At 58.2% G+C, this 23,136-nt stretch overlaps 2 protein-coding genes across 2 annotated transcripts in view; both read right to left on the bottom strand.

Annotated features, from left to right (window-relative positions):
* Positions 1 to 725: 725 nt before the first annotated feature.
* ALKBH3 (alkB homolog 3, alpha-ketoglutarate dependent dioxygenase) overlaps positions 726 to 23,136 on the bottom strand; it is a 70,798-nt gene continuing 48,387 nt past the window's right edge. Inside the window, exon 9 of the mRNA XM_072759187.1 lies at positions 726 to 1,198. Within this exon, the coding sequence (XP_072615288.1) occupies positions 851 to 1,198 (348 nt within the window). The 3' untranslated portion in view covers positions 726 to 850. The remainder of the gene's footprint in view (positions 1,199 to 23,136) is intronic.
* Positions 20,133 to 22,439, bottom strand: C5H11orf96 (chromosome 5 C11orf96 homolog). The gene has a single exon (XM_072759186.1). The coding sequence runs from the start codon at positions 22,039 to 22,041 to the stop codon at positions 21,670 to 21,672; it is 372 nt and encodes a 123-aa protein (XP_072615287.1). The 5' UTR covers positions 22,042 to 22,439; the 3' UTR covers positions 20,133 to 21,669.

Here is a 23,136-nt window from a genome sequence, read left to right as displayed (position 1 = left end):
AGAGACCCAGGCAGAGGGAGAAGCAGGCTCCACGCAGGGAGCCCGATGTGGGACTTGATCCCAGGACTCCAGGATCAGGCCCCAGGCTGAAGGCAGCGCTTAACCACTGCGCCGCCAGAGGTTTTCTTTAGGCCGACAAGAGCACAGGAGGCCGGTGCGCCTGGAGCGGCCTGGAGCATCCCGGCACCTGGGGTGTGGGGGCGCGGGGTGGGGGGGTTCTGCCCTGGGATGCCATCCCCAGGCAGTGAGCTAACTGAGCCTGTTTCTTGCAATGAGTCAGGAGACGACAAGCAATCCGGCCTAATTAGCCCCGTGAGTCGAGTCATGTGTGACTCGTGACCGAAGACACACTTGTGTCGGCCCGTCAGGCAGCGGGGCAAGGCCTCCGAGGGACCTGGCTCCGCGTTGCGAGGAGGGGCTGCCGGGAAGAGGCCCAACCCGCTGGGGAGCCGCTGGAGCCAGGGCGGGCCGGGCAGGGGCCGGCGTGGGGGTCGCCTGAGGGCCCGGGGCACCCTAGGCCCTGAGAACCCAGGCACCGGGGCCTTTCCCGCAGCCGCAGCCGGGAGGCCGGGCAGGCCTGTGTCGCCTGTGCCCACGACGCACCGACGGCGGCCACGTCCCCCTGCCAGGCCTGCCCGGCCGACCTATCCTCCCAGATGCCACCTGGGTCGGCCAGCAGGTGCACGGAGGGGCGAGCACGGCTGGGGGAGGGGATGCGTCGCCACCTGCCCGCGCCCGTAGACCCCGGGGGCCTCACGCTCGGGTACAAGTCAGCCACGAGAGGACAAATGCAGCCGGAGTGCTGGAAGTAGTTGGGGCTCCCAGGGCAGGGCGAGGGGGGCCTGGGGAGTCAGCGTTCCCCCCGCAAGATGAGAATGTTCCGGAGAAGGCCGGGGGCGGTGGGTGCAGTGAACGCGCCGAGGGCCGGGGCACGGGTACCCCAGCAGAAGAGTGACGCTCGCGTCGTGTGTATTTTACTACGACACAAATTATTTTTAAGACCAAGAGAGTGAGCCCAGCACCGTGGCGACCACGTGGGGATGACGGAGGAAAGGAGGGGCGGCTGCGGTCCTCCAGGCAGGCGAGGTGTCTGTACCGAAGTCGGTAGACAATTTGGGGACGATCGAGGCGCGGCGTCCGAAGTGTCACTGAAGTAGTTGGTTAGGTGCTGAGCTTCCCTACTGCACGCAGCTGCCTCCTGAAAGAATAAGCTTTTTAAGAACTGGCGCCCACGGGCCTGTCGCCAAAGACGCACATGTCCAGGAGGCGCCTGGAGCGGCTCAGCCAGGGGCTGCTCCCGTGTCACCTGCCGGGTAGGTCCCTTCCTCCTGCAGCACTTTGTGCCTCCTCCCCGCACTCCCTGTTTCTCTTGGGGGAACAAGGCCCTGGCCCGGGGGAGGCCTGGCCTCAGAGGCCCCGGAACTTCGGGGTGATGCTCACGGGGCGGGTGGTGGACTGAGAGGATGTGTCAGCTCCAGCCTGGCTTAGGCACCTGCCAGCGCTGCAGGCTGGACAAGGACAAGGACAGAGACACCACGCCCCCTTGGGAGGTGACACCGCAGAGCAGAGCCGCGGGGTTGGCAACCAGAGCCCCGAGGACGCCAGGAACTAGGCGGGAATCGCATCTGGCATCTGGGCATTCTGGACCCACCAGGTCATCCGCTTCCTTTTAAAAAAGTTACTCTCACTCTTGATTTCGAGTCACTTCAAAGAGAGAGGAAAATGTGAAGACCAGCACCCCAACCCGGGTCACCTGCACTGAGCAGACGTCACACGGTCTCCGGAGGCAGCAGTGTAAGTACAGTGGGAAACTCGCCTGCACGCTTACCTCGCCCCCTGCACCTCGGGCGACCACCCACCCGGGGCTCCCGGCGCACACGCACGCGGCACAGCGTCTTCGTGAATCTGGGAGTCGTGGTTTGCCGTAGAGCATCCCCTGGGACTTGCCTTAATCGTCCAACGTCACGTAGGTACCGTGTATCCTTGTGGGACCACCCCGCTCTACCTCATTCATTTTGAGCTACGGACTAGCTCCGTGCTACAGTTACGACGACCCGGTCACGCCAGGTCATGCATGTGTCACGGGATCACAAGGTTGGATCCACTGGGATAATAGGTTTTGTGTATTTTACTACAAAAATAATTGCTTTGTCTTCATCTTGTTTTGTCTCGTTTTGTTGCTTCTGTGGCAATTAACAGCCTTGGGCCCGTTTCTTCGTGCACTGATGAGACAGTTTCTGGACAGACACTTAGACGTAGAGTCCCTAGGGCAACCGGGCAGTGAACATTTTCTTCTCTTTTCTTCTTTTCTTTTCCTTTCTTTTCTTTTCTTTTCTTTTCTTTTCTTTTTTTTCTTCCTTCCCCCTCCCCTCCCCTCCCCTCCCCTCCCCTCCCCTCCCCTCCCCTCTCCTCTCCTCTCCTTTCCTTTCCTTTCCTTTCCTTTCCTTTCCTTTCCTTTCCTTTCCTTTCCTTTCCTTTCCTTTCCTAAGATTTTTATCCATTTATTCACGAAAGACACAGAGAGAGGCCGAGACACAGGCAGAGGGAGAAGCAGGCTCCATGCAGGGAGCCCCATGGGGGACTCGATCCCAGGACCCCGGGGTCACGGCCTGGGCCAAAGGCAGGCGCTCAGCCACTGAGCCCCCCAGGGATCCCCGAACATTTTCAACCTTAGTGGGTATCATAAAATTCTAAGGTGCTTGTACCCATTTTTATGCACCCACCTGCAAATATTATTAGATTAGATCATTCTTGCTAAGTTGACGGACGTGAAATTTCATTGTTGTTGTGATTTGTATGTTTTGATTTCTAGTGAGGCGGAGCATCTTCTCAGTAAAGTCGCCAGATAAAACACAGGCAGCCCAGCACATATGTGGTGCATCTTTTAACTTGATGCATGATGTATCTTTTGTCATATGCAGGATCGTTTTTTTTTTTTTTAATTTCAGTAGAGTCATAAAGATCTAAAGACATTTCTTCCATGTTTGCTGCTAAAAAAAGTATTAAATCTGTCTGAAATCTATGACTACATGTGGTGTGAGTTAGTAACTTAGCTTTATGTTTTTCCATATGGATAGCCATCTTCCCCAGCAGAATACATTAAGTTGGCCGTACTTGCCTCGGTGATGCACAACGCCTCCCTACTGAGTCTATATTCCCATACTTATGTGGGTCTGTTTCTAGGTTCCTAATTCCATTCTGCTGTCTTTGTCTACCCCTCCCCCTAAAACACAGTACCTAATAATTATTTTTTAAAGATCTGTTTGTTTATTTGGGAGAGAGAGAGAACAAGCGCATGCGAGTTGCGGGAGCGGCCAAGGGAAAGGACCCTTCACGCAGACCACCTGCTCAGGGAGGGTCCGATGTGGGGCTCAATCCTACATCTTATAGGATGATTTTTCCAATCTGCTCCAAAATTACATTTGCTCTCATAAACGAATTGTTCTTCCACATGAATTTTTCCCCCAGTCTGATAACAAAGATTATTTACAGACTTAAAGGTATAATCAGGGGCAGCCCGGGTGGCCCAGCGGTTTAGCGCCGCCTTCAGCCCAGGGTGTGATCCTGAGACCCGGGATCAAGTCCCACGTCGGGCTCCCTGCATGGAGCCTGCTTCTCCCTCCGCCTGTGTCTCTGCCTCTCTCTGTATCTCTCATTAATAAATAAATAAAATCTTAAAAAAAAAAAGTTATGATCAATACATCCAAAAAGCCTTTCACTTGTGTTTCCAGAGTGTTGTGATGACCACGATGTGGTCTACGGTACACGGTCTGGCACAGAAGCTCAGAAAGGGTCACACAGAGTTCCCAGCTCTGTCCCCTCCTCGCGCTCTGACTTAGGACTTAACGTGTTTATGCCCTGTCTCTACATCTTCAAATGGGGATGAAAAATAGAATCTATCTCATAGCGTCATTATGAGGGTTAAATAAGTTAACACGTATGACGAGCGTTACGTCTTATTAGGTAATTGGAAAGCACAGGACTAATGCGGCTAAAGGCTTATGCTTTGAGGTCGGGCTGCCTGGAACAGAATCACGCCCATCACCCATCACCAACAAAACCAGAGCAAACTCTTGTGAAATACGACGCAGAAGAGAACATAAGGCAAAACTATGTTATATCTGACGCACAACAGTGATAAAGCCAACACCCGTATGATCACCGTCCGGCCGGGAAACTGACTATCATTGGCAGCACTAAGTCCCCCGACTGGTCCTTACCGCGGCCCCTCACGCCCCCCCCCCTGCAGACTTTTAACTGTAATCAAGACATGGATCCTTCTTTAATGACCATATTTATCTCTCCTACTCTCTATTTTTTTTTTAAAGATTTTAGTTATTTATTCTTCATAGAGACACACACAGAGAGAGAGAGGCAGAGACACAGGCAGAGGGAGAAGCAGGCTCCACGCACGGAGCCCGATGTGGGACTCGATCCTGGGTCTCCAGGATCACGCCCTGGGCTGCAGGTGGCGCTAAACCGCTGTGCCACCGGGGCTGCCCTACTCTCTATTTTTTTTTGACTTTTTTTTTCTATTTTTTTTGACTTTTTTTTTATATATTTTTTTTAAACTTACTTTGTCTATGTCTCCCAAGGCAAGGGAAACAAAAGCAAAAATAAACTACTGGGACGTCATCAAGATTAAAAGCTGCTGCACAGCGCCAAACCGCGGAGCCACCCAGGGATCCCCTCACTCCGTAGTTTTAAGGGCACTGTTAGTATCGCTTTCTGATGCACATTTGGATTGACCTCTTCTTTGCCATTTTCTTTCTCCTTCATTCCTGCATTTCTCACCTTGCAGCTGTGATGATCTCCCTCTGCCTGAAACTCCTTTAGAATTTCCTGGACTGCAGGGTTTCTTGTCCAAAGCATCTTTCTATTTTGACTTTGTTCTTTTCAAAAATTTTTAGTGTGAAAACTTTAGCATAAGCAAAAGAAAAGAAACTGGTACCATGGACCCACTGGCCCATCGTAAGTTTCAGCTATTTTCAATCACGGACAATCCTGTTTCCTTGGCCTCCCACCCACGTCCATTCACCCTGAATTACTGCGGCAAATGTCTTACGGGTTTACCTGTAAATGTGTGTATGTATATCTTAAGGGGGGACTCTTAAAAAAAATCCATATTGTCCACCAAAAAAATATCCATGATGGATGTTAACAAAGATTATGGAGGGAATAATTTTGCAGTATGTACGTGTGTCAAATCATCACAGTGTACACCTTGAGCTAATAGGATGTTATATGTCAATTGTATCACAGCAAGGCTGAAAATAATACCAACGGGGGGAGAAACTACTAGCTATAATGCCTTCATGTCAGCAGGCATCTTGACGTTCGCATTTCCTCAGTTGCCTCACTAGGTTCTGCTCCTACTTTTGACGTGTTTCAGCTGGGATGCAAATGAATCATTTACACTGTTCTCGTGGACTTGCCACTTCGTTTCTTGGGCTCTAGAGATGTTCCTCCAACTCTTCTTTTTCTTGCATTTTTTGTTGCTGTGGTTGTTGCAGAAACAATTGGGGCTTCGCCAACGGCATCCCTTTTCTGTCACTGAACACCTTCCTCTGCTCCCTGTTCTTCCTGTGCATTCATAACTGGATCTGGAGATATAATCAAATCGAGGCTCAATTATTTGGCAAGACTACGTCATAGGTGAGGTTGTGTTCTTCTACCAAGAAGCACATAGTGTCTGGTTGTTTCCCTTTGGGGAATATAAGTAGGAAGGATGATCGCTGCCTAGATCCGGGAACTCATTAGAGGTGGGGAGACAGCGATGCACTAACCCTAGCAGTCCCTCTCCACTAACCAGCTGGAATATTCATGCGGAGAGAAACTCCCCCGTCAATCATTTGGTGATTTGGAAGTACAGTTTATGTAGGAAAGGAAGAATAACTGATTCTTGCCCTATTGTTAGCGTTTCCAAAATGAGTTGTTCTTGGCATCTCCCAAAGGTGGTTAATGAGATCTTTATCACTATAGAAATTATGCGATTAAGCATATTTGATGTTTCAATCCACTGCAGTTCCTATCCTTACCGACGCTCCGATTGCTCCCTCAGTGGTCAGTATGAGCTTATTCAAGTTGGCTCCTGAGTCCTTTTGACTGACTCTAGTAGCCTTTAACAGATTCCTTGCTTTTTGGTGAGAAAAAATATTCCAGGCTCACCCTGTATATTTTCCCAAAGATCCATGGTACTTTTGGTGGCAAGTGGTATTTAAAGACCATAATCTGGGCACCAGGGGTGCTTTTTACTACCGGGTTAGTCATTGTTTGTGGACTTTTCAATGCACAGAACTAGGAAATGTGTTCTTACTTTTATTTATTTTTTATTTTTTATTTTTTCAGATTGTATTTATGATAGTCACAGAGAGAGAGAGAGAGAGGCAGAGACATAGGCAGAGGGAGAAGCAGGCCCCATGCACCGGGAGCCTGATGTGGGACTTGATCCCAGGTCTCCAGGATCGCGCCCTGGGCCAAAGGCAGGCGCCAAACCGCTGCGCCACCTCAGGGATCCCTGTTCTTACTTTTAAAATAAAATACATCACAAGAAGAAAAACATGAATTGATACTGATACTTCCAATTCAAGTTTAGGAGTACACTGTTGATTTTGCTTCCTCTCATGCATCACTCACACACCAAAGACTGTGGTTCTCAATGACACTAGAATATTTCACTTCATCCTGCACAGAGCCAGGACGAGGGCAAAGCAAGTGAGACCCACATGGTGCAAGATTTCAGGAGGCATCACTCTCAGGCTGGCGCAAGCGCACGAGGGCCTCCTCAGCCACGGTGGATCCCACATAGCCACTGGGGAAAACAGATAAAAAAAGAGTTCTGGGTTGAGGTGGCATTTACTAAATGAAGAAACACAGAATGCTGTGACATGGCCTAACTTGAGGGAAATGTGTGGAGTAAATTGCCCTCGCGCCTTCGTCTTTCATTGAGGATTCAAGAACAACTCCCTCAACGCTTACTGCAGCCACCTCAGTGCTCCTGCACCTTTTCTCCTTCACTGAACATTTCTCTTTTCTTTCCTGACCTACGAGCCCCCTTGTATATCAGCTGCAATCCAACTGTCCTACCCTCGCCCACCACAGGGGCTGAACGCAGACCCAAGTGATTTTTTAGACCATTAAGAACATGGAGATGGCATCTGATTAAGCATTATTACCTTGAAAACTATTATTACATATATTGAGGTTTCTTTTCCCCCATATATATCGAAGCCAACCAAAGAACGGGACATCTACATTTTTAAAAACCCCAAAACTCCATGATGTAGATGCATATAGAACGCATAAAATGAAACGGTCATGCATTAGAGCTACCACTTAGATTTATTTAGTGTGCAGAACATATTATGCAAAATTTCCTAGCTGTCCGGGATAACCAGTGTTGGATTATCTCACGGAGTTCGCATTCCCACCCATATATTTGGTACTGGAGGTTTCTCATGCCAGGTCACATCATGTAGTCTTTTCTCGATGACACTGGACTGCAAAGGCCAGCAGAAATCAGCATCCCTTTGGGTGGATGGATGCTTATGAGAGAGGAAAGTTCTTAGAGATCACAATTTTACCATCACTGACATAGAGCCCCGGTGCCTGCGTTAACCAGCCTGCTCAGTGATTCTGCTACCGGGAAGCCCCATTCCTGGGCATTCTCCTCCGTCCTGGCCTATGGCTTGGTGTTCTTTGAATCGATAGTCACCCTTTGCTTGGCCCTGTTGGTAAACCGGATGCAGAAACTCCTTTCTTTGCCTGTCAGCAAATCGCCTGTGCCCTAGGGCAGGTCTCCTCTTCTGCTGGGTTTAGTCCTGACACCTACTATGACCAGGTGGCTCTGGCCTTCATGGGAGGCGGAAGATGATCTTCCCAAAAAGGTCTCTTCTAGTCGCCTGTAGGACTGCACAGCCAAGCACAGCTGTCAGTTTTAGAGAAGTTCTCACCAGAAACGCCTCAATTATACACATTTCAAATCCAAGTATTAGGAATATAAGTAACCCCATTTTCCTGAGAACTCGTTACTACCCAGAGTCCCCCTGCTTGGGTTTCCAGATGCCCAGAGCTACTTCCATGGCGCTGGGAATCTGGACATTGAGGTAAAGAGCACTGGGGGACACAAGGCACAGAGATGGAATGGGCCTGGGATCGGTCCCTGCCCTGTGCCCGGCACGGGCTTTGGGGAGACGGGCCCTTTCTCTCTGTGAGCCATCGAGGGAGCCTTCCTTCAGTCCTTTCAGCTGAGGACACCCTCTTGCAGGACTCCGGGGAGGTCAGGGAAGACTAGACGAGAGGGCAGAGGGCTCATTCAACAAGGGCTGACCGGACGCCTACTATCTGTCAGGCTGGCTTGGGTGTGACTCGTGCTTTCCGGGAGCCGAGGGCTCTTCGGGGTACGCAGACATGAACTAGCCAGGGAAGCGGGGCTGAGGCTGTGGGGGTGCCTGAAGCCGAGGGCCCAGGTGAGGGCCGCCACCCCGAGCTGCCGTCAGGTGAGGCAGGCGGCACGGGGCCGGCTCGGGTCAGCAAGGTGACGCCTGGGAGGGGGTGGGAAGCAGTCCTGCCGTGCGTGGGCAGCCCCCAAGCCCTCGCTGCGCCCTCTGGAGTCTCTCGAACCTTCCCACCGAGTACTCATCAGCACACCCGCCTTGCTCCCGGGGCAGGTATGAGGGGGCGACAAGGCCCCGGGGCGGGACTCAGGCTCTGGGCCACACAGGCTCGGTCGGGTGAGTCGCTGCGTGTCTCCTGGCCCTGCTCCCCTCTGCTGGAACAAGGAAATAGTGTCACCCCCGCCCAGGGCCCTTATGGTGGGTTAGTACATGTCACAGGCTACGGGACAGGCCTGGCACATGGAAGTGGGGAACGCACCCCAGTTGGTCACAGTGATGGTGCCCTGAGCCCTGCATAGGCACAGCTCAGCTGCTTCCTGCAAAAACCGCAGAGTTGCTGTTATTACTGACGCTTTAGAGATAAGGGCTCTGTCATTCATTATAGATACAGTAATACATCGGGGGCGCCCAGTGGCTCAGCTGGTGAAGCGTCTGCCTTTGGCTCAGGTCATGGTCCCGGGTCCTGGGATCGCGCAGGGGGTCGGGCCCCCTGCTCAGCGGAGACCCTGCTTCTCCCTCTGCCCCTGCCTGTCCCTTCTGCTCATGCTCTCCTCTCTCTCTCTCTCTGCCAAATAAATAAATAAATACAATCTTTAAAAAAAAGTGTTAGGTTTAGAGAACAAATGGGTGGTTACGGGGCTGGGCATGGCTGAAATAGGGGAAAGGGAGGGTTGATGAGCCCCGGGTGATGTCTGTATCCTTGACCCCGTCACCTACCTCAGCCACCCCCACCCACCTGCCCCCTGGTCACCATCAGCACGTTCTCTGTAGTTAGAGTCGGCGTCTTGGTTTGCCTCCCTCTTTTTTTCCTCCTATGCTCAGTTATTTTAAAATCCTGTCTCTATAGTAGAAAATCCTGGCAGATGCCGCCTTAACCGAGTGATTCAGGTGAACGTCAGCAGCGAGGGACAAACTGACACCGTGGGCCTCCTGACCCGATGTGCTGAGAAGGTCACGGTGTCGCTCTGTGCTATTCCTGCCCAACACGCATAACAGTGGAGTTGATCGTGGAGAAACCGCAGACAAATTCAGATTCAGGGACATTCGACTAAAGACCTGGTTTATACTCTTCAAAGATGTTAAGACCATGACAGACTAAGGCAGATCGGGGGACTCTTCCAGATAAGAAACCTGCCAACTAAGTGTAACATGCCATGTTGGTTGGATCCAGGACAAGAAAGACATGTTTCTCCTTTTTTTTGCTATAAAGGACATTATTGGGACAACTGGAAAAAAATGTGTGTGTATAGATTACATCATCGTGTTACATTTATATTAATTTCCTGAATTTGAGAACAGCACTGCAGGTGTGAGAGACAGTGTCCTTGTTTTTAGGAACAAAAACAAGTTTTTGTGTGTACAAAGAGGAACTAAAGGTAAAGGAGCTTCGTATTTGCAGCTCTCACAAGGTCCAGAAAATAATGATAATAGTAATAGTAACCGTACGTGTGTCTGTGTAGATATGGAGAGATCAATACACCAATAGGCCAAAGGGTAAAGCAAGTGATGTAAAATGTGAACACGTGGGGGATCTGGGTTAGGAACATGTACAAGTTCTCTCTACTCTTTTTGCACTTTCCCCCCCTAAATATGAGATCATTTAAAAATAAAAGCTCTCCAAAAAAAATGCAGGAACTTTCACCTGGGCCCCACGCCTGTCTGGGGGAGGCGAGGGAGACGTGCTCTCTGTGGGAGATGGTTTCCGGCTGGCTGGGGGGGGTGCTGTTGCTGGCCCTTTGCAGGAGGGGAGCAAACAGGGAAAGCTCTGTGGGGCCAGGCGTGGGCTCCGGGCGGAGGGTGGGCAGGACGTGGGGTCCCCGGGGATCGCAGCCAGCAGGGCAGGGTGGGCTGCGAGAGATGAGGGAGTAGAGGCTCCGAGAGATTAGGGACAGGGATTCTGTTTAGGGGCAGGATGGTGGAACACAGGTGCTCACGGATTCTTATGCTGAAAACAACCAGAACAACAAAGCTGGTTAAGGGGCGCCCGGGGGGGGGGGGGGGGGGGGGCTCAGGGGTGGAGCGTCTCCCTTCGGCCCAGGGCGTGGCCCCGGGATCGAGTCCCTCATCGGGCTCCTCTGCCTGGGTCTCTGCCTCTCTCTGTGTGTCTCATGAATAAATAAATAAATCTTAAAAAAAAAAGGCTGGTTAAAATAAGAACCTAAAATAAATTAATCAAGGATCTGGCAAGAAGGAGAAAACACCCAGAAGCCAAGATAGAGGTGGAATGAGGAGTCCGGAGAGGTGGGCACGGCGGGAGGCTGCTGTTCGCCTTGGGGTGAATTTGCCAGATTGCGCAACCTTGGCTTCGGCTCTCAGGGGCCAACAAAGATGAGAGACGGGGTGAACCCAAGGCGGGGGGCTGACCTCCCTCCGCGGGGGAGCCCAGGAGCGGCCGGCGCCCCAGCCCATCAGCACCCCAAGGTCCGAGGCAAGTGCCCCGAGGCCCCAGGGGCACGGTGGGGGGGTCTGCAGCCTCAATTCACACCCGAGCCAGAGTCTAGGTCGCAGCACCCCCCTCGCCCCCCGGGATCTTGGTGGGAACCTGGAAGCAGGAAGAAGCAAGTTCTCTCTTCTCGCCTGGATGTTCCGAAAGGGAAAGGCCAACAGAACACACTGCGGGCTCCATTGCCTAACCCACAGATTGGGACCTCCCCGAAGCCGGCAGGACCGGGGTCCCACACAGCAGCCCCAGGGCAGAGCCGGCCGTCGGGCGGGGGGGCGGGCGGGGGGCCGAGCCGGCGGGGTCCCTGTGAGTCGTTCTCCTTGAACCACAGCTTGCAGCGAGGACGGCGCCCCAGCCTCCTGGATCAGGGCACATCGGGGCGCGGGGTCCTTGTCCTCGAGGGTTAGCAGCCTTCCCGGCCGTCCCCACACCGCCCCGAGCTGCTGCACCGTGAACTGCCCCTGCGTGGGAACCACCGCCGGGCTCATGAACCTAGACGAGGACAGCCACGGCCGCGGCCACCGATCTGAGCGGCGATGGTGGGGGTGGCAGAGCCCAAGGCAGGTGGCGGGATGGGGGGCAGTGGTGTGGGGGTGTGGGTGGGGGGCGAACACGCAGAGGAAACAGTAGACAACCCAGCGGTGGCAAATCTCGGGGAGAGCCAGCAACACTACACTCCCTCAAAAAACCTTCTACAAATATCTAGGGCATGAAAATCCAACTCATTTCATGGCACATAATTTTTTTTAATTGAGTTAGCACAGAATCTATACAAAGATGCTAAAGAAAAAGAGTGGGAGAGAGCCACAGGGCCTGCCAGATAAAGAACAACGGCCGGGAAAAAAGTGTTACCACGGAATAGATGAAAAATCTGACTCAACACTGTTCTACGAATGAACAAATCTTTTTTTTTTAATGATTATTCTTTTTTTCTTGTTTTTTTTTTTTTTAAGATTTTATTTATTTATTCATGAGAGACAGAGAGAGAGAGAGAAGGCAGAGACACAGGCTTTGGGAGAAGCAGGCTCCCTGCAGGGAGCCCGACGCGGGACTCGATCCCAGGACCCCGGGGTCATGCCCATGGGCCAAAGGCAGACACTCAGCCATGAGCCACTAGGGCGTCCCTAAATGAACAAATCTTTTTTTTTTTTTTTAAATGAACAAATCTTACTAGAACAATTGCCTCTGTGATGGGAGACCACAACACAGACCTAACGACTCAGGGAAGTCACAGCAAGGCAATGCGAGAAGATGAGATGAGAGAAGGAAGGACAGAGGGAAGAGAATAAACAAAATAATTTCAGCAACGAGGACGCACCTGGAAGGAAGACGTAGGGACAATGCAATACAAGTGGAGGACAGACATTAGGAAAGTGAATAAAATGAGACAAAGTGAAAGAAGTGGGTTTAAAAAAATCAGAAAATGATAGATATTTTAAAAAGACAAAAGAGAGCCAACGTATACATAATTGGAGCCTCCAGACGTGAAACACAAAACAACGAAATACAATGAATACTTAAAAATAGAAATGAGGGGAACGTTCTTAAAATAAAATATGTGAATCTATGCAAAGGATCCCAGGTGTGCCTGGGGAGGTGGACCGAGAACAGTCCTCTCCAAGACTCTCCCAGGAAAATTATCAGACGTTGGAGGTGAGGACAACAACCTCTGAGCAGCCGGGCCAGACACACAGGCAGACAGACAGAAACAAGCAAACATGGTTGGCCCCGCAGGGAGGAGGTGGGGCGGGCCCAGCACCGTCCATGCCCAACAGCAGCAGAGCCTCCCGGGCCGCCGCGGCGCTCGGGGTGAAGCCAACACAGACCCCGCAGGTGTGCAAGGACTCGGGGAGCACCGTGTGCAAGCACCCTGCTCGGGGAAGCTACCAGAGTACGACGCAGGCCGCCAAGAGGTGATGGGGGCCCGGAGCTGGCCCTGAACACGCTTGGGCGGAGAGAGAGGTAACAGGGAGCGTGCACAGCCGAGTGTGCGTGTGCACAGGCCACAACCGTGTGGGCATGACATGGAGTGATGGGGAGGCAGCCGGGCAGGCGGGGAGGATGAGGACACCGAGGGCCTGTCCTCTGTTGCTTGGGCTCTGACGGAGAAAACCAATAACGCTGGCGGGGCGAGCGAGCGGATGTGGGGGCGCAGAGCCAAGCACGCGTCGGGGGGGGCTGCCCTCGCGCACAGATGCCAGCTCTCCTCTCCGCCGTCGGGGCCCACGGCCGCTCGGCGGGGCTGCGATCACAAGGGGAGACACCGGGGAAAGAGACAGAGGCCTCCCGACGGAAGGGTCTTCACGGCCCTGGCTGGGCCTTCATGCGGAGGGGTGCCCAGGGGCCGCGGGGCAGGTTGTGGGCCTTGGGCGGGGGTGCGGGCTGTGGGCCCCGGGGGCGGCCGTGGCGCTGAGCAAGTCCCTTGCTTCCTGGTCCTGGGCGGCTGCTGGGTCTGTGCACCCCCCTTGCGTTCCCGGGGCCTCGGGTGCAGGTGGCCACGGGTGCAGGTGGCCATGGTGCATGATCCTATTTAGCGGCTGCTGGACCCTGCGGCCGGCATCCTGCTGGGGGGTTGCATCTGTGTCCAGAAGGGATATTGCTCTGTGGTTTTCTTGTAGTTTCTTTTCTTTTTTAAATTTATTTCTTAGAGAGAAAGCGAGAGCGAGCCCCAGCGGGAGGAGCAGGTGGGCGGGGAGAGGAAGCCTTAAGCAGCCGGGGAGCTGAGCAGCGAGCCCCCCCTGGGCTCCATCTCGCAACCTGAGGTCATGACCTGAGCCCCAAATCCGAGCCTGGAGGTAGGACAGACTGAGCCACCCAGGCACCCCTTCTCGTGGCTTCTACTCTAGCTTTGGTAACGCCGGCCTCATGAAACGGGGTAGGGAGCATTGCCTCGTCTTCTGGTTTGGGAAGATTTTTGAGAAGTGTTGGTGTTGACTCCTTAACTGTTCTGTAGGATCCGCCGGGGAGGCAATCGGGCCTGAGGCTTTTGATCAGGGAGCCGACAACCCCCTTACTTGTGATAGGTCCCTATTTTGCTAATTTTTAAAAATATACATATGTTTTTCAGACTAAATCTCAAAATAAAGTCCAGCTCTCCACTGGGTGCAAGAGGCATACCCGATGCCAACTTGATAGGTCGGATGAAAGGCAGGCAAGGGCATCCTGGGCACATGAAGGATCGCGACAACGGTCAGCAGGGGTCATGAGGGAAGCATCTAGCCCAGAGCCGGTCAGGGTGAAGAGGGCTCAGCGCAAGGGAAAGGCCGGTGTGGGTGTGTCGGTGCCATCGCACGCAGGCCGGGAGCGTCTGCACAGCGGGAACCCGGCGGCCGTGGTGGGGGACCCAGGTGGCTGGTGGGGGTGCACCCAGGAAGCAGAGCCGCCGGGGCACAGGACGCGGCGCTCCACCGAGCGGGCCAGGAGGCCGGGAGCCGCTCCTCCAGCGTGTCCAGGCCAAGCTCCCTCCCAGCTGTGGCTCCGGCACCCCAGGACCACATGGCCCCGTGCGTGAGGGAAGCCAAAGCCAGTGCAGACCCCATGAGACGATACAGCTCGTGCCCGTTGTCACAGGCCGAGCGGCCGATGCCCACCTCGGACTCACACCGAGTAGAGAAAACCTGTCACTGTCACCGGATAGAACATCCCGGGGGTGGGGTGGGCAGGGAGTGTGGCCCCATGTCACGTGTAGGACAAAGGACAGAACAGATCTTGGGGTATCCCTAGCAATGCGCGGCCACTAAGCATCCGAGGGTGCTCATTCCCCCACGGGCAGGACACGCTCCACCCCCTCCACAAGGGACACCCCAAAGCGACCATCCTCCAGATCTCTGGGTGATGCACACACTCTCTACCAGGCTTGGATGTGGTTCCTTGTGCTGTGAGGACCTACCTGTGGGCTCCTCCTGCCCACCTGGCCACTGGCCACCCACCACGGGCCACGGGGCAGCTGGGGAGGCAGGGCTATAGCAGGTGCCAGGTAGGGAGGACAGAGTGGGGCAATGCACTCAGGGGCTGGGGACTGTGAGGACCCCGAGGGGTGCCCAGGCGGCTCCGGTTTTGTTCCCCGGGTCTTCTGTCCTCATCTGAGCTGGTTGTCACAAGATGCGTCTTCCCCTGAGGCAGTTCTGGGGCCGAAACACTTACGGGCTTTTGTGGTTTCTTTGGAAAAACAATTTCCTGGACGATGTTCAGGGATCCAAGTTTGGTCACCTCCTGCCTGGCCGAGCCCCGCTGCTGGAGCACACCCTGGGCTGGGGAGCGGCTCTGCCACCGTGGGGAAGCCTGCCGTGGGGCGGTATGGGGAGCGCCTGCCGCCAGCCCGCAAACCACTTCTCTCGCTGGGGCCCCCCCGGGGGCAGCTCCGAGTTGCAGGGTCCGTGGGCCTTGCCTGTGCCTTGGAGGCCGACCGCAGGCGGGCCTAGACTCTTCTGCGAGGAGCCCAGGCCCGAGCGCAGCATGCCCCACGCGCTTGCATCTTCCAGGAAACTGAGGCACGGCCCTGCTCGCCGCCAAGGAGGCCCGGGAGAGCCGGGCTAGCCCTGCGCAGGCAAGGATGCGGAGAGCGGCCTCAGTGGCCCCAGCGGATGTGCTCCGGTTGGCCGCTGCCTCCCAGGCGCCGCCGAGCTGGGGCTTCTCCAAGGCCGCCCACCCCACTCCGTCTGGCCTTCCTCTAGGCTGAAGCGCAGCTTGTCTGGAGCCAGAAGGCCTCTCCCGAGGCCCGTGTGGTTCCTCGTGGCCCTGGGGCCCGTCAGCTTCAGGACTGGCTCCTGCGCCCCCATCCCAGCCGCCCCTCCCAGTGCCCAAGCACGGTGATGGACGAGAACGGGCACGGCCACAGAGCTCCCAGGGGGAGAAGGGAGGGAGAGGAGCACTCAAAAGCCCCTGGTGCACACTGGAAAGACGGAAAGATGTGTGACCACTCCTTGTCCGGAAACTCGAGCCAAAGTCCCGAGAAACCACCTCACCCGTCAGAAGGGCTAAAATCACACACGCAAAACAAGAAGTGTGGGCGAGGACGTGGACAGAAAGGAACTGTCGCACTCTGGGGGGGGGGGGACGCAAACCGGCGCAGCCGCTCGGAAGACAGCGTGGGGGGTCCCCTGAAGGTCAACGGAGCCACCTGTGATCCCGTACGGGCTGCTGGGTGTTTGCTCAAAAATCACAAAAGCACGGACTCAAAGGGATCCGCAGCCCTAGGCTTACAGCAGCAGGACAGACAATGGCCCAACATGGAAGCAGCCCGCTGTCCGCGACTGGTGACCCTACAAAAGATGCGGTGCATGCACCTGCACTCACACCTGCACACACACCCGCGTGCGCACCTGCACCCGCACCTGCATCTGCACGGAATACTACTCAGCCATAAAAAAGAAATCTTGCCGTTTGCAATGACTTGGCTGGAGCTAGAGGCTATTGTGCCGATCAGACAAAGACAAACGCCATATGATTTCACTCGCATGTGGAATTTAAGAAACAAAACAACTGAGCCAAAGGGGAGAAAAAAGAGAGGGAGAGAGAAAAACCGAAAAACCAAGAAACAGGCTCTGGACTCTAGAGAATACACCGGGGTGCCCAGGGAGGTGGCTGGCGTGGGCTGGGCTGGCGGTGGGGTCAGGAGCGCACCCGTCCCCACGAGGGGACCCAGAGCTGCTGGGTCCCCGAACCACACACCCAAAGCCAGGACGCCGCGGCACGTCAGCTACCCTGGAGCGAAGGGCACAACACACTGTGCTGGCAACCTGGCAACCGCTGAGCACTTGCTCTGGAGGATGAGGCTACTCTGGCCAACCCAGTTCTGGAAAGTTCTCCCTTCCCCGTCACCCTCTGTGGTCACTTCTGAAGTAGGTGTTCAAAGGTCTGACCTCCCTGGGGCCCACAGGGCTGTGCTTACCGGTCACTTCTGGCCTCTCTTCTGGTCCAGTGCTCCTGGCTGGCCCCAGGTGCCCATCGCCACCCCCGGGTGTTTTCTCAGCACAGTTCTGGAGGCTGCTTTATGGCTTTGTTTCCCGCTCTGGCCCAGCTCGCTTCCGTCCCCCCTACACGGCTACATGGCGGGATCTAAAATAGTCAGTCTGGTGGGAAGACAATACCCTTAACCTAAGCTGGCTCTGGGGCCAGATCCTGTGCTGGGCTTGAAAGGCTTGAGCCACGAGCCACGAACCATGAGCCACGGCAGCTGACTTCCCTCTGTGTGCATCAGAAACGGGGCGGGTGGCTTCCACCTCCCAGGAACCCTGCTTCTAGATCTCTCCATTCCTTTCCATCTCCCGTCTCTCCTGTCTTCTTTAACCTGCTGGTGGCCGCAAAGACCAGCAACCGACACACTGATATTCTAGCTCTTTCCAGCCACTTCTCTTAAGAGCCGTGAGCTCAGCCAGCACATGAGCAGCCTCCCAAGGCGTCACAAAGATGGTTTTACCAGCCGCTTTGCCGAGGTCGAACGAGCATCTCCAACCTTCCAGCCCGCAGCACCTGCACTCTTCCCACCTGCAGCAAATCCACTGAGCCGATGCCTCAGTTTAGGGGTTCCGTTAGAACAGCAGTAATAGGGATCCCTGGGTGGCCCAGCGGTTTAGCGCTGCCTTCAGCCCAGGCCGTGATCCTGGGGTTCCGGGATCCACTCCCACGTTGGCTCCCTGTGTGGAGCCTGCTTCTCCCTCTCCCTGGGTCTCTGCCTTTCTCTCTCTGTGTCTCTCATGAATAAATAAAATCTTAAAAAAAAATAACAGCAGTAATAAACTGCCAGTATTGCTGTTTGTTTGTTTAGGGTCAGGGAAGGCTGCTACAATAATGAGACCCGATGATGGTTCAGTGGCTCAGAGAAGATGGACGTGTTTCTCTGGCATGTCATGGTCTGTGAGGGCTGTTCCAGATTGGCGGCCGCTGGGTTCCACAAGGTCATCCAGGAGCCTGGGGGCCTTCCATCCTGTCGCCCTGCCGTCCTCTAGTCCATTGGCCCGGGGGGCTCGATCGCCGCTGGGTTGCAGGCGCGTGCATCTATGTTCCCACTCGCGGGAAGGGGAAAGTGTGGGGGCGGTGGGAGGGTGCGCTTCAGGCCGAGGCCTGGAGAAACGTGCTGCTCTTCCCAATATATGCCATTGGCAAAACCTTCACTGAGACCTACACATAAGAGCGTCTGGGACCTAGACCTCGAGCCTAAGCCGGGAGGACGGGGACATGTTGGCCTGTGTGGGAGGCCCTGGCCCTCTGGCCGCACACACAGGCCACACCGGGCTCACTGCCTTCCAGAACGCTGGGACACGCGTTTGCTGGCAAGCTGGGCCATACCTGCATGTACTCTGCAGGACCCCTCAAGTGACGCCCAGCATCCTCCCCTATGCCGGCGGGTGCTGAGAGAGCCACCGGGCAGCCCCAGCGACCTGCTGGGGGACAGAAGGGTATGCGGGCCTGGAGTCTCCAGGAAGCAGACGCCAAGAGACGATGAGGTGTGCAAGGGTGTCCTCAGAGACGCGGCTGTGGGAAGTGAAGCAGAAGGGGTTGGGGAAGGCCCAGGGCTCAGTGGGGCGGCACGTGCAGGAGGGGTCCTGGGAAGGAGGCAAGACAGGGGCCCTGGCATCTCCGGAAGCTTCCGCAGAGCCACTGGGAAATCCTGGAGCCAAAGTCAAGCAACACAGAAATCTGGGTCTCCGGGGATCTGCGCTGGTGTTCAGCTCCGTGCTTGGTCATGGGGGGGCGGGGGGGGGGAGACGTTGGGGGGGCATGGCAGGGACCTAGAGCCAGGGTGGCTCCCACTCACTGTCTGCAAGGCCCATTCTCGCGGCTGCCACAGGGCTTTGGGAAGGAATTGGGGTTCATGCTCTAGACAGAGCACAGGATTTAAACATTCTGAAATTAAAAAGAAAAAATACCCAAATTATATGGGGTTGCCACTAACTAGCCGTGTGGCACCGGGCTGGGAACTTGGACCCTCTGACCCTTATTGGCTTCCTCATCTGTAAAATGCCCGGGAAATGTTTTCAGGAGAGAGCAGGCTCCCAGGGGTGGAGCCACCACCTGTCACCCCTCTCCCTCTGCCAGCCAGAGGGTCCAGGGCCCCCCAAGGGGGGGGTCCCTGCGGCCACAGGCCCCTTCCTTCAACGCCCGGGCCCAGCACAGCAGCACCCTGCGAGGCCGCCCGAGGCCCGGGTGGGGAGCCCCCTGGTTCCTGGGTGGGGGGGTGGTCCGGGCTCCAGCTTGTTTGAAAGCCCGGCGTCACCCAGGCTGGGCCGTGGGTGGGCGAGGCCCAGGTGGGGAGGGGAAGGGAGGCGGCTCCTTGGATGAGCCTGAGGAGCCGGCGGGAGGCGGCAGACGGCGCAGGCTCCCACCCCCCTGCTCCGGCTCTGGCTCCTCAGCCCCAGCAGCCCGGCCCGCAGCACCTTCACGTCCTCCTTGCCTCCCGCCCCCCCCCCCCCCCCAGTGCTGGCCCGAGCCTCCTCTGTCTCTCGGGGCTGTCTGCACTTCCCGCCTCCGGGCTCCCGAGGGGCCTCATTCCTCTTTCTCATGCTCTCAGGCTCCTCCTGCACCCTCTGACCTCCCGGCCCCAGCCCTGGGAGCTGCGAGCTGCTGGGAATGCCTTCAGGCCACAGGACCCCTATCCCCACCCACCCTCTTCCTGCCTCGGACCAGAGAATGTTCCCAGGGCAGCACCCCACACCCAGCCTGCTCCCCCTAATTATCCCGCATCTCCCCCGCCCAAGCCCCTCTCTGGGTCCCTGCCCCTTCCACACTTTGGTCTGTATCCAGCCCTCACAACTCACGGCTAGGCACAGGCAGTACTATGAAACGGGGACACATAGGACATCGTTTTTATACGAAAGAGTGGAAAAGTGGCTTAATTAGAGGTGGAGTATCTATTCAGCAGGATCTTATAAAAACCATGATGTAGATCCATACGTATGCATGTTAAATACAAATCCAAGTAGGCCGAAAGCAGATTAAAAAGAGTATTTGGACCATAAACCCGTTTCATAAAAGAAATGTGCACAAGACCCCAAATACCATATGTATTTCAGGGTGGGGGGCATGAGTGACTGGTTTTGTAGGGTAATGAACAAATAAAGCAGAGTAGGACTAGGCACGGTGGACATCACTCTTCCTCACTGCCTCTTTATTGATTTTAACTCTTTATATGATTTCGGAAGCACCAACCGGGGGCTGGGCCCGACCAGAGGCTACACAGAAACTGCGGTGATCAGATGCTGAGGGACGCTGCACCAAGCAGCCCCTGGAGATGGGCGGGGGCCGGAGAGCCCTGCGGCCGCCGGGAGGTGCGGAAGGGCAAGGAGGAGGCTCCCCGCTGTGGGGTCCCGGGCGCTGCCAGGACCGGGTGGGATCCCAGGCATGAGGGAGGTGAAGCCCCCAGCCCGCTCTGGGAAGGCTCGGCACCCGCCACTTACACGGCAGGAGTGGGACAGTGGACAGGGGAGAGGGACGAGGGAATAGACTAGGGTCGGGGTTCTGGGCTTCACCCTCTTCCTGGCACCCCAAGGAGCACAGAGCAGCCGGACCTTGGCAGCTGCAGGGGCTGAGTCTCGGCTGCCCGAGGCCTCGGCCTTGCAGGTAAGGGGCGGTGGGTCCAACCCCCAGCAGGGGCACCTGGGGCGGGACGGGAGGGGGGCCGCAGACCCAGCCCCGGCCCCTGCCCGTTGTGGCTCCTTTGCTTCCCTCCCTGTGCCCCCGTTTTCTGCGGGGCCGGCGCTGGGGGAGGTGCCGCTCAGGGGGGCCTTCGGGTGCCGCGCGCCCAGGTGCAGGCGTCCACACTGCGGCCCGGGGTGGGGCTCGCGCGGGGCCGGGCCCTGGGCGCGCTGGGGCGTCCCACCTGGCGGCCTCTCCCCCAGGTTTGTTTTGTCGTCCGTGCGCTGGGGGCGTGGGGAGACGGCGGGGACGGCGGGGGGCGCCGTGCGGGGGGCAGCGCCCGGGGCCCCGCGCGCCGCTGGGTCAGCGCGGACCGAGCCCTCCGCGGGGCCCAGTGCCCACGTCCCCGCCCAGGGCCCGCCGCCTGGGGTCCCCGACGGGCCGCCCGCACCGAGGAAGGAGGCGCCCCTCGGTCCGCACCGCGCCGGCCTTCTCCCGGCGGGCGCAGGGCTCCGGGGCTCGGGCGGGGGGGGCAGGAGCGCTCCCCGCGAGCGGACCCCCGGGGGCGGCGATGGCCCCGCGCAGCCTGAGCGCGGCCCGGTCGGTCTGGGACCGGAGGTCGGAGCCGCCCCAGCGCCGCGTGCCCCCGCCCCGAGGCTTGGAGGAGTCAAGAGCTTGGAGGAACGCGGTCTGCAAATAGACGGACTTTATTCGTCTCGGCTCGGGAGCCCCCGGACCGGCCCCGGGACGAAGGTCGTGGCGTCAGCACCGTCCGCCACCGCGATGCAAAAATAAATATCCGTCCCGCGGCGCCCGGCCCGTCCGCGCCCGGCAGCTCCGACGGTGCGTGCGGCGGGCGCGGGGCGCGGGGCGCGGGGCGCGGGGCCGGGACGGGGCGGGCGGGCTGCGGGCTGCGGGCTGCGGCGGGCGCCCCCCGCACACGCCCTTCGCGCCGTCCGTGCGTCCGTCCGAGCGAGCGTCCGTGCGGGCAGCGGCGGCGGAGCGCGCCCCCGCCCCCCGCCCCGCGGGCCCCCGCCGTCACACGGCCGAGTCCGAGTCGCTGGAGTCCAGGCTGTTGCGGAGCCTGCAGGCGCCCAGCGGCTCCCTCTGCAGCGACAGGCTCTGCGTGCTGCGGCGCAGGCACTCCAGGCTCTGCAGGAACGAGCGCCGCGCCTTCTCCTCCTCCAGCGGGGACGCGCCCTCCTCCTCCACCTCCTGGATCTCGTCGAAGGTCACCGGCTGCGTCTTGAAGCGGGACTGGCGCGGCCGCCGCAGCCGGGCCTTGCCGCGGGCGGGGCGGGCGGGCCGCGCGGGCTGCGGGAGCTCGGGGGCCAGGCCGGCGCAGGGCGGCATCACCGCCTGGTAGCTGCAGCCCACGCGCGGCGGCTCCACGGGCGCGGCGGCCGCCATGGCGCTGCCCGCGGGCTCGGGGCCGGGCGGCGGGGCGGCGGGGCGCTCGGGGGGCGGCGGCGGCGGCGGGGCGCCCCGGGGGGCGGCGGCCTGGGGCTCGCGGGCCGGGGGCTCCAAATCGGCTGCGGGGCGGCGGCGGCCCTGGCGGGCCCGGGCGGCGGACTCGGGCGGCGGGCGGGGGCCCGGCGGGGGGCGCGGGGGCGGGGGGCGCGGGGCTGCGCTCCGGGCCCTGGGCTCCGCGCCGCGGCTGTCGCCGTCTGCCCCGCGGGGCCCGCGCGCCGCTTATATAGCCCGCTCCTGCCCACTCGCCGCGGGCGCCGCCGCAGCCCCCGCCCGGAGAGCCTGCGCGCCCCGCGCCCTTCCGCCTGGCGCCGCCCCGCCGCCCCGGAGCACCCGCCCGGCCCCCTCCGGAAGGCACGCCCCGCCCGCGGCGCTCCGGGAGCGGCGGCCGCGGGGGGGGAGGGGGCGCGGGGCGGCCGCGGGGGGCCGGCGCGGGGAGGGCAGGCCAGCGGCTCCGGCTCCTCTGGGCCCCGCCTCCCCGCTGCCGGCCGGCCCCGCCCCCCTCCTCCCTGCCCCCCCGCCCTCATCACTCGGAACCACGACGCCCCAGGCGCCCGGACAGCAGCGCCCCCAGCACCCGCGCGGTCACCCGTCCCCCCCCCCCCGCCCCCAGCCCCACCACCCCGGCGCCCCCGGCACCCTGCCCGGCCCACCCGCGCGTCCCCGGCGGACGCCCGCCACCCGCCAGCGCGCCCAGGCCGGCCTCAGCCTCACCCGGGACCCGCGGGCCAGCTCGGGGTGCCCCCGCCTTCAGCAGTAAGTCCCTGAGCACGCCCGCGTTCCCGTTCCCGGGTGCAAGGGCGGCGGGGTGGAGACTGCGGCCCTGCCGGAGGCCCCTCAGCGCCCACAGTTAAGGTGACCCCGAGACACAGGAGTGACCCCGCTGCAGCCCACTAGGCCCACTACGGCCGCCCTGCCTGCGGCAGCCTCTCACCAGCCGGGGAACCACACTGTGTCGCGGTCATTTACACACGGCCCCGGCACAGAGGAGCCCGGCCGCTCCCCCAGGCACGGCGGCAGGCAGCGGGGCTGAGA

Source organism: Vulpes vulpes, chromosome 5 (genome assembly GCF_048418805.1).
Source record: "Vulpes vulpes isolate BD-2025 chromosome 5, VulVul3, whole genome shotgun sequence".
In the NCBI taxonomy this organism is placed as follows: Eukaryota; Metazoa; Chordata; class Mammalia; order Carnivora; family Canidae; genus Vulpes; species Vulpes vulpes.
The sequence above is the reverse complement of the archived record's forward strand: the minus strand, read 5'-3'. Positions and strand labels throughout refer to the sequence as shown.

Excerpts from the sequence above, each read along its gene's own strand:
- C5H11orf96 (XM_072759186.1), bottom strand. The coding sequence starts at position 22,041 with ATGGCGGCCGCCGCGCCCGTGGAGCCGCCGCGCGTGGGCTGCAGCTAC.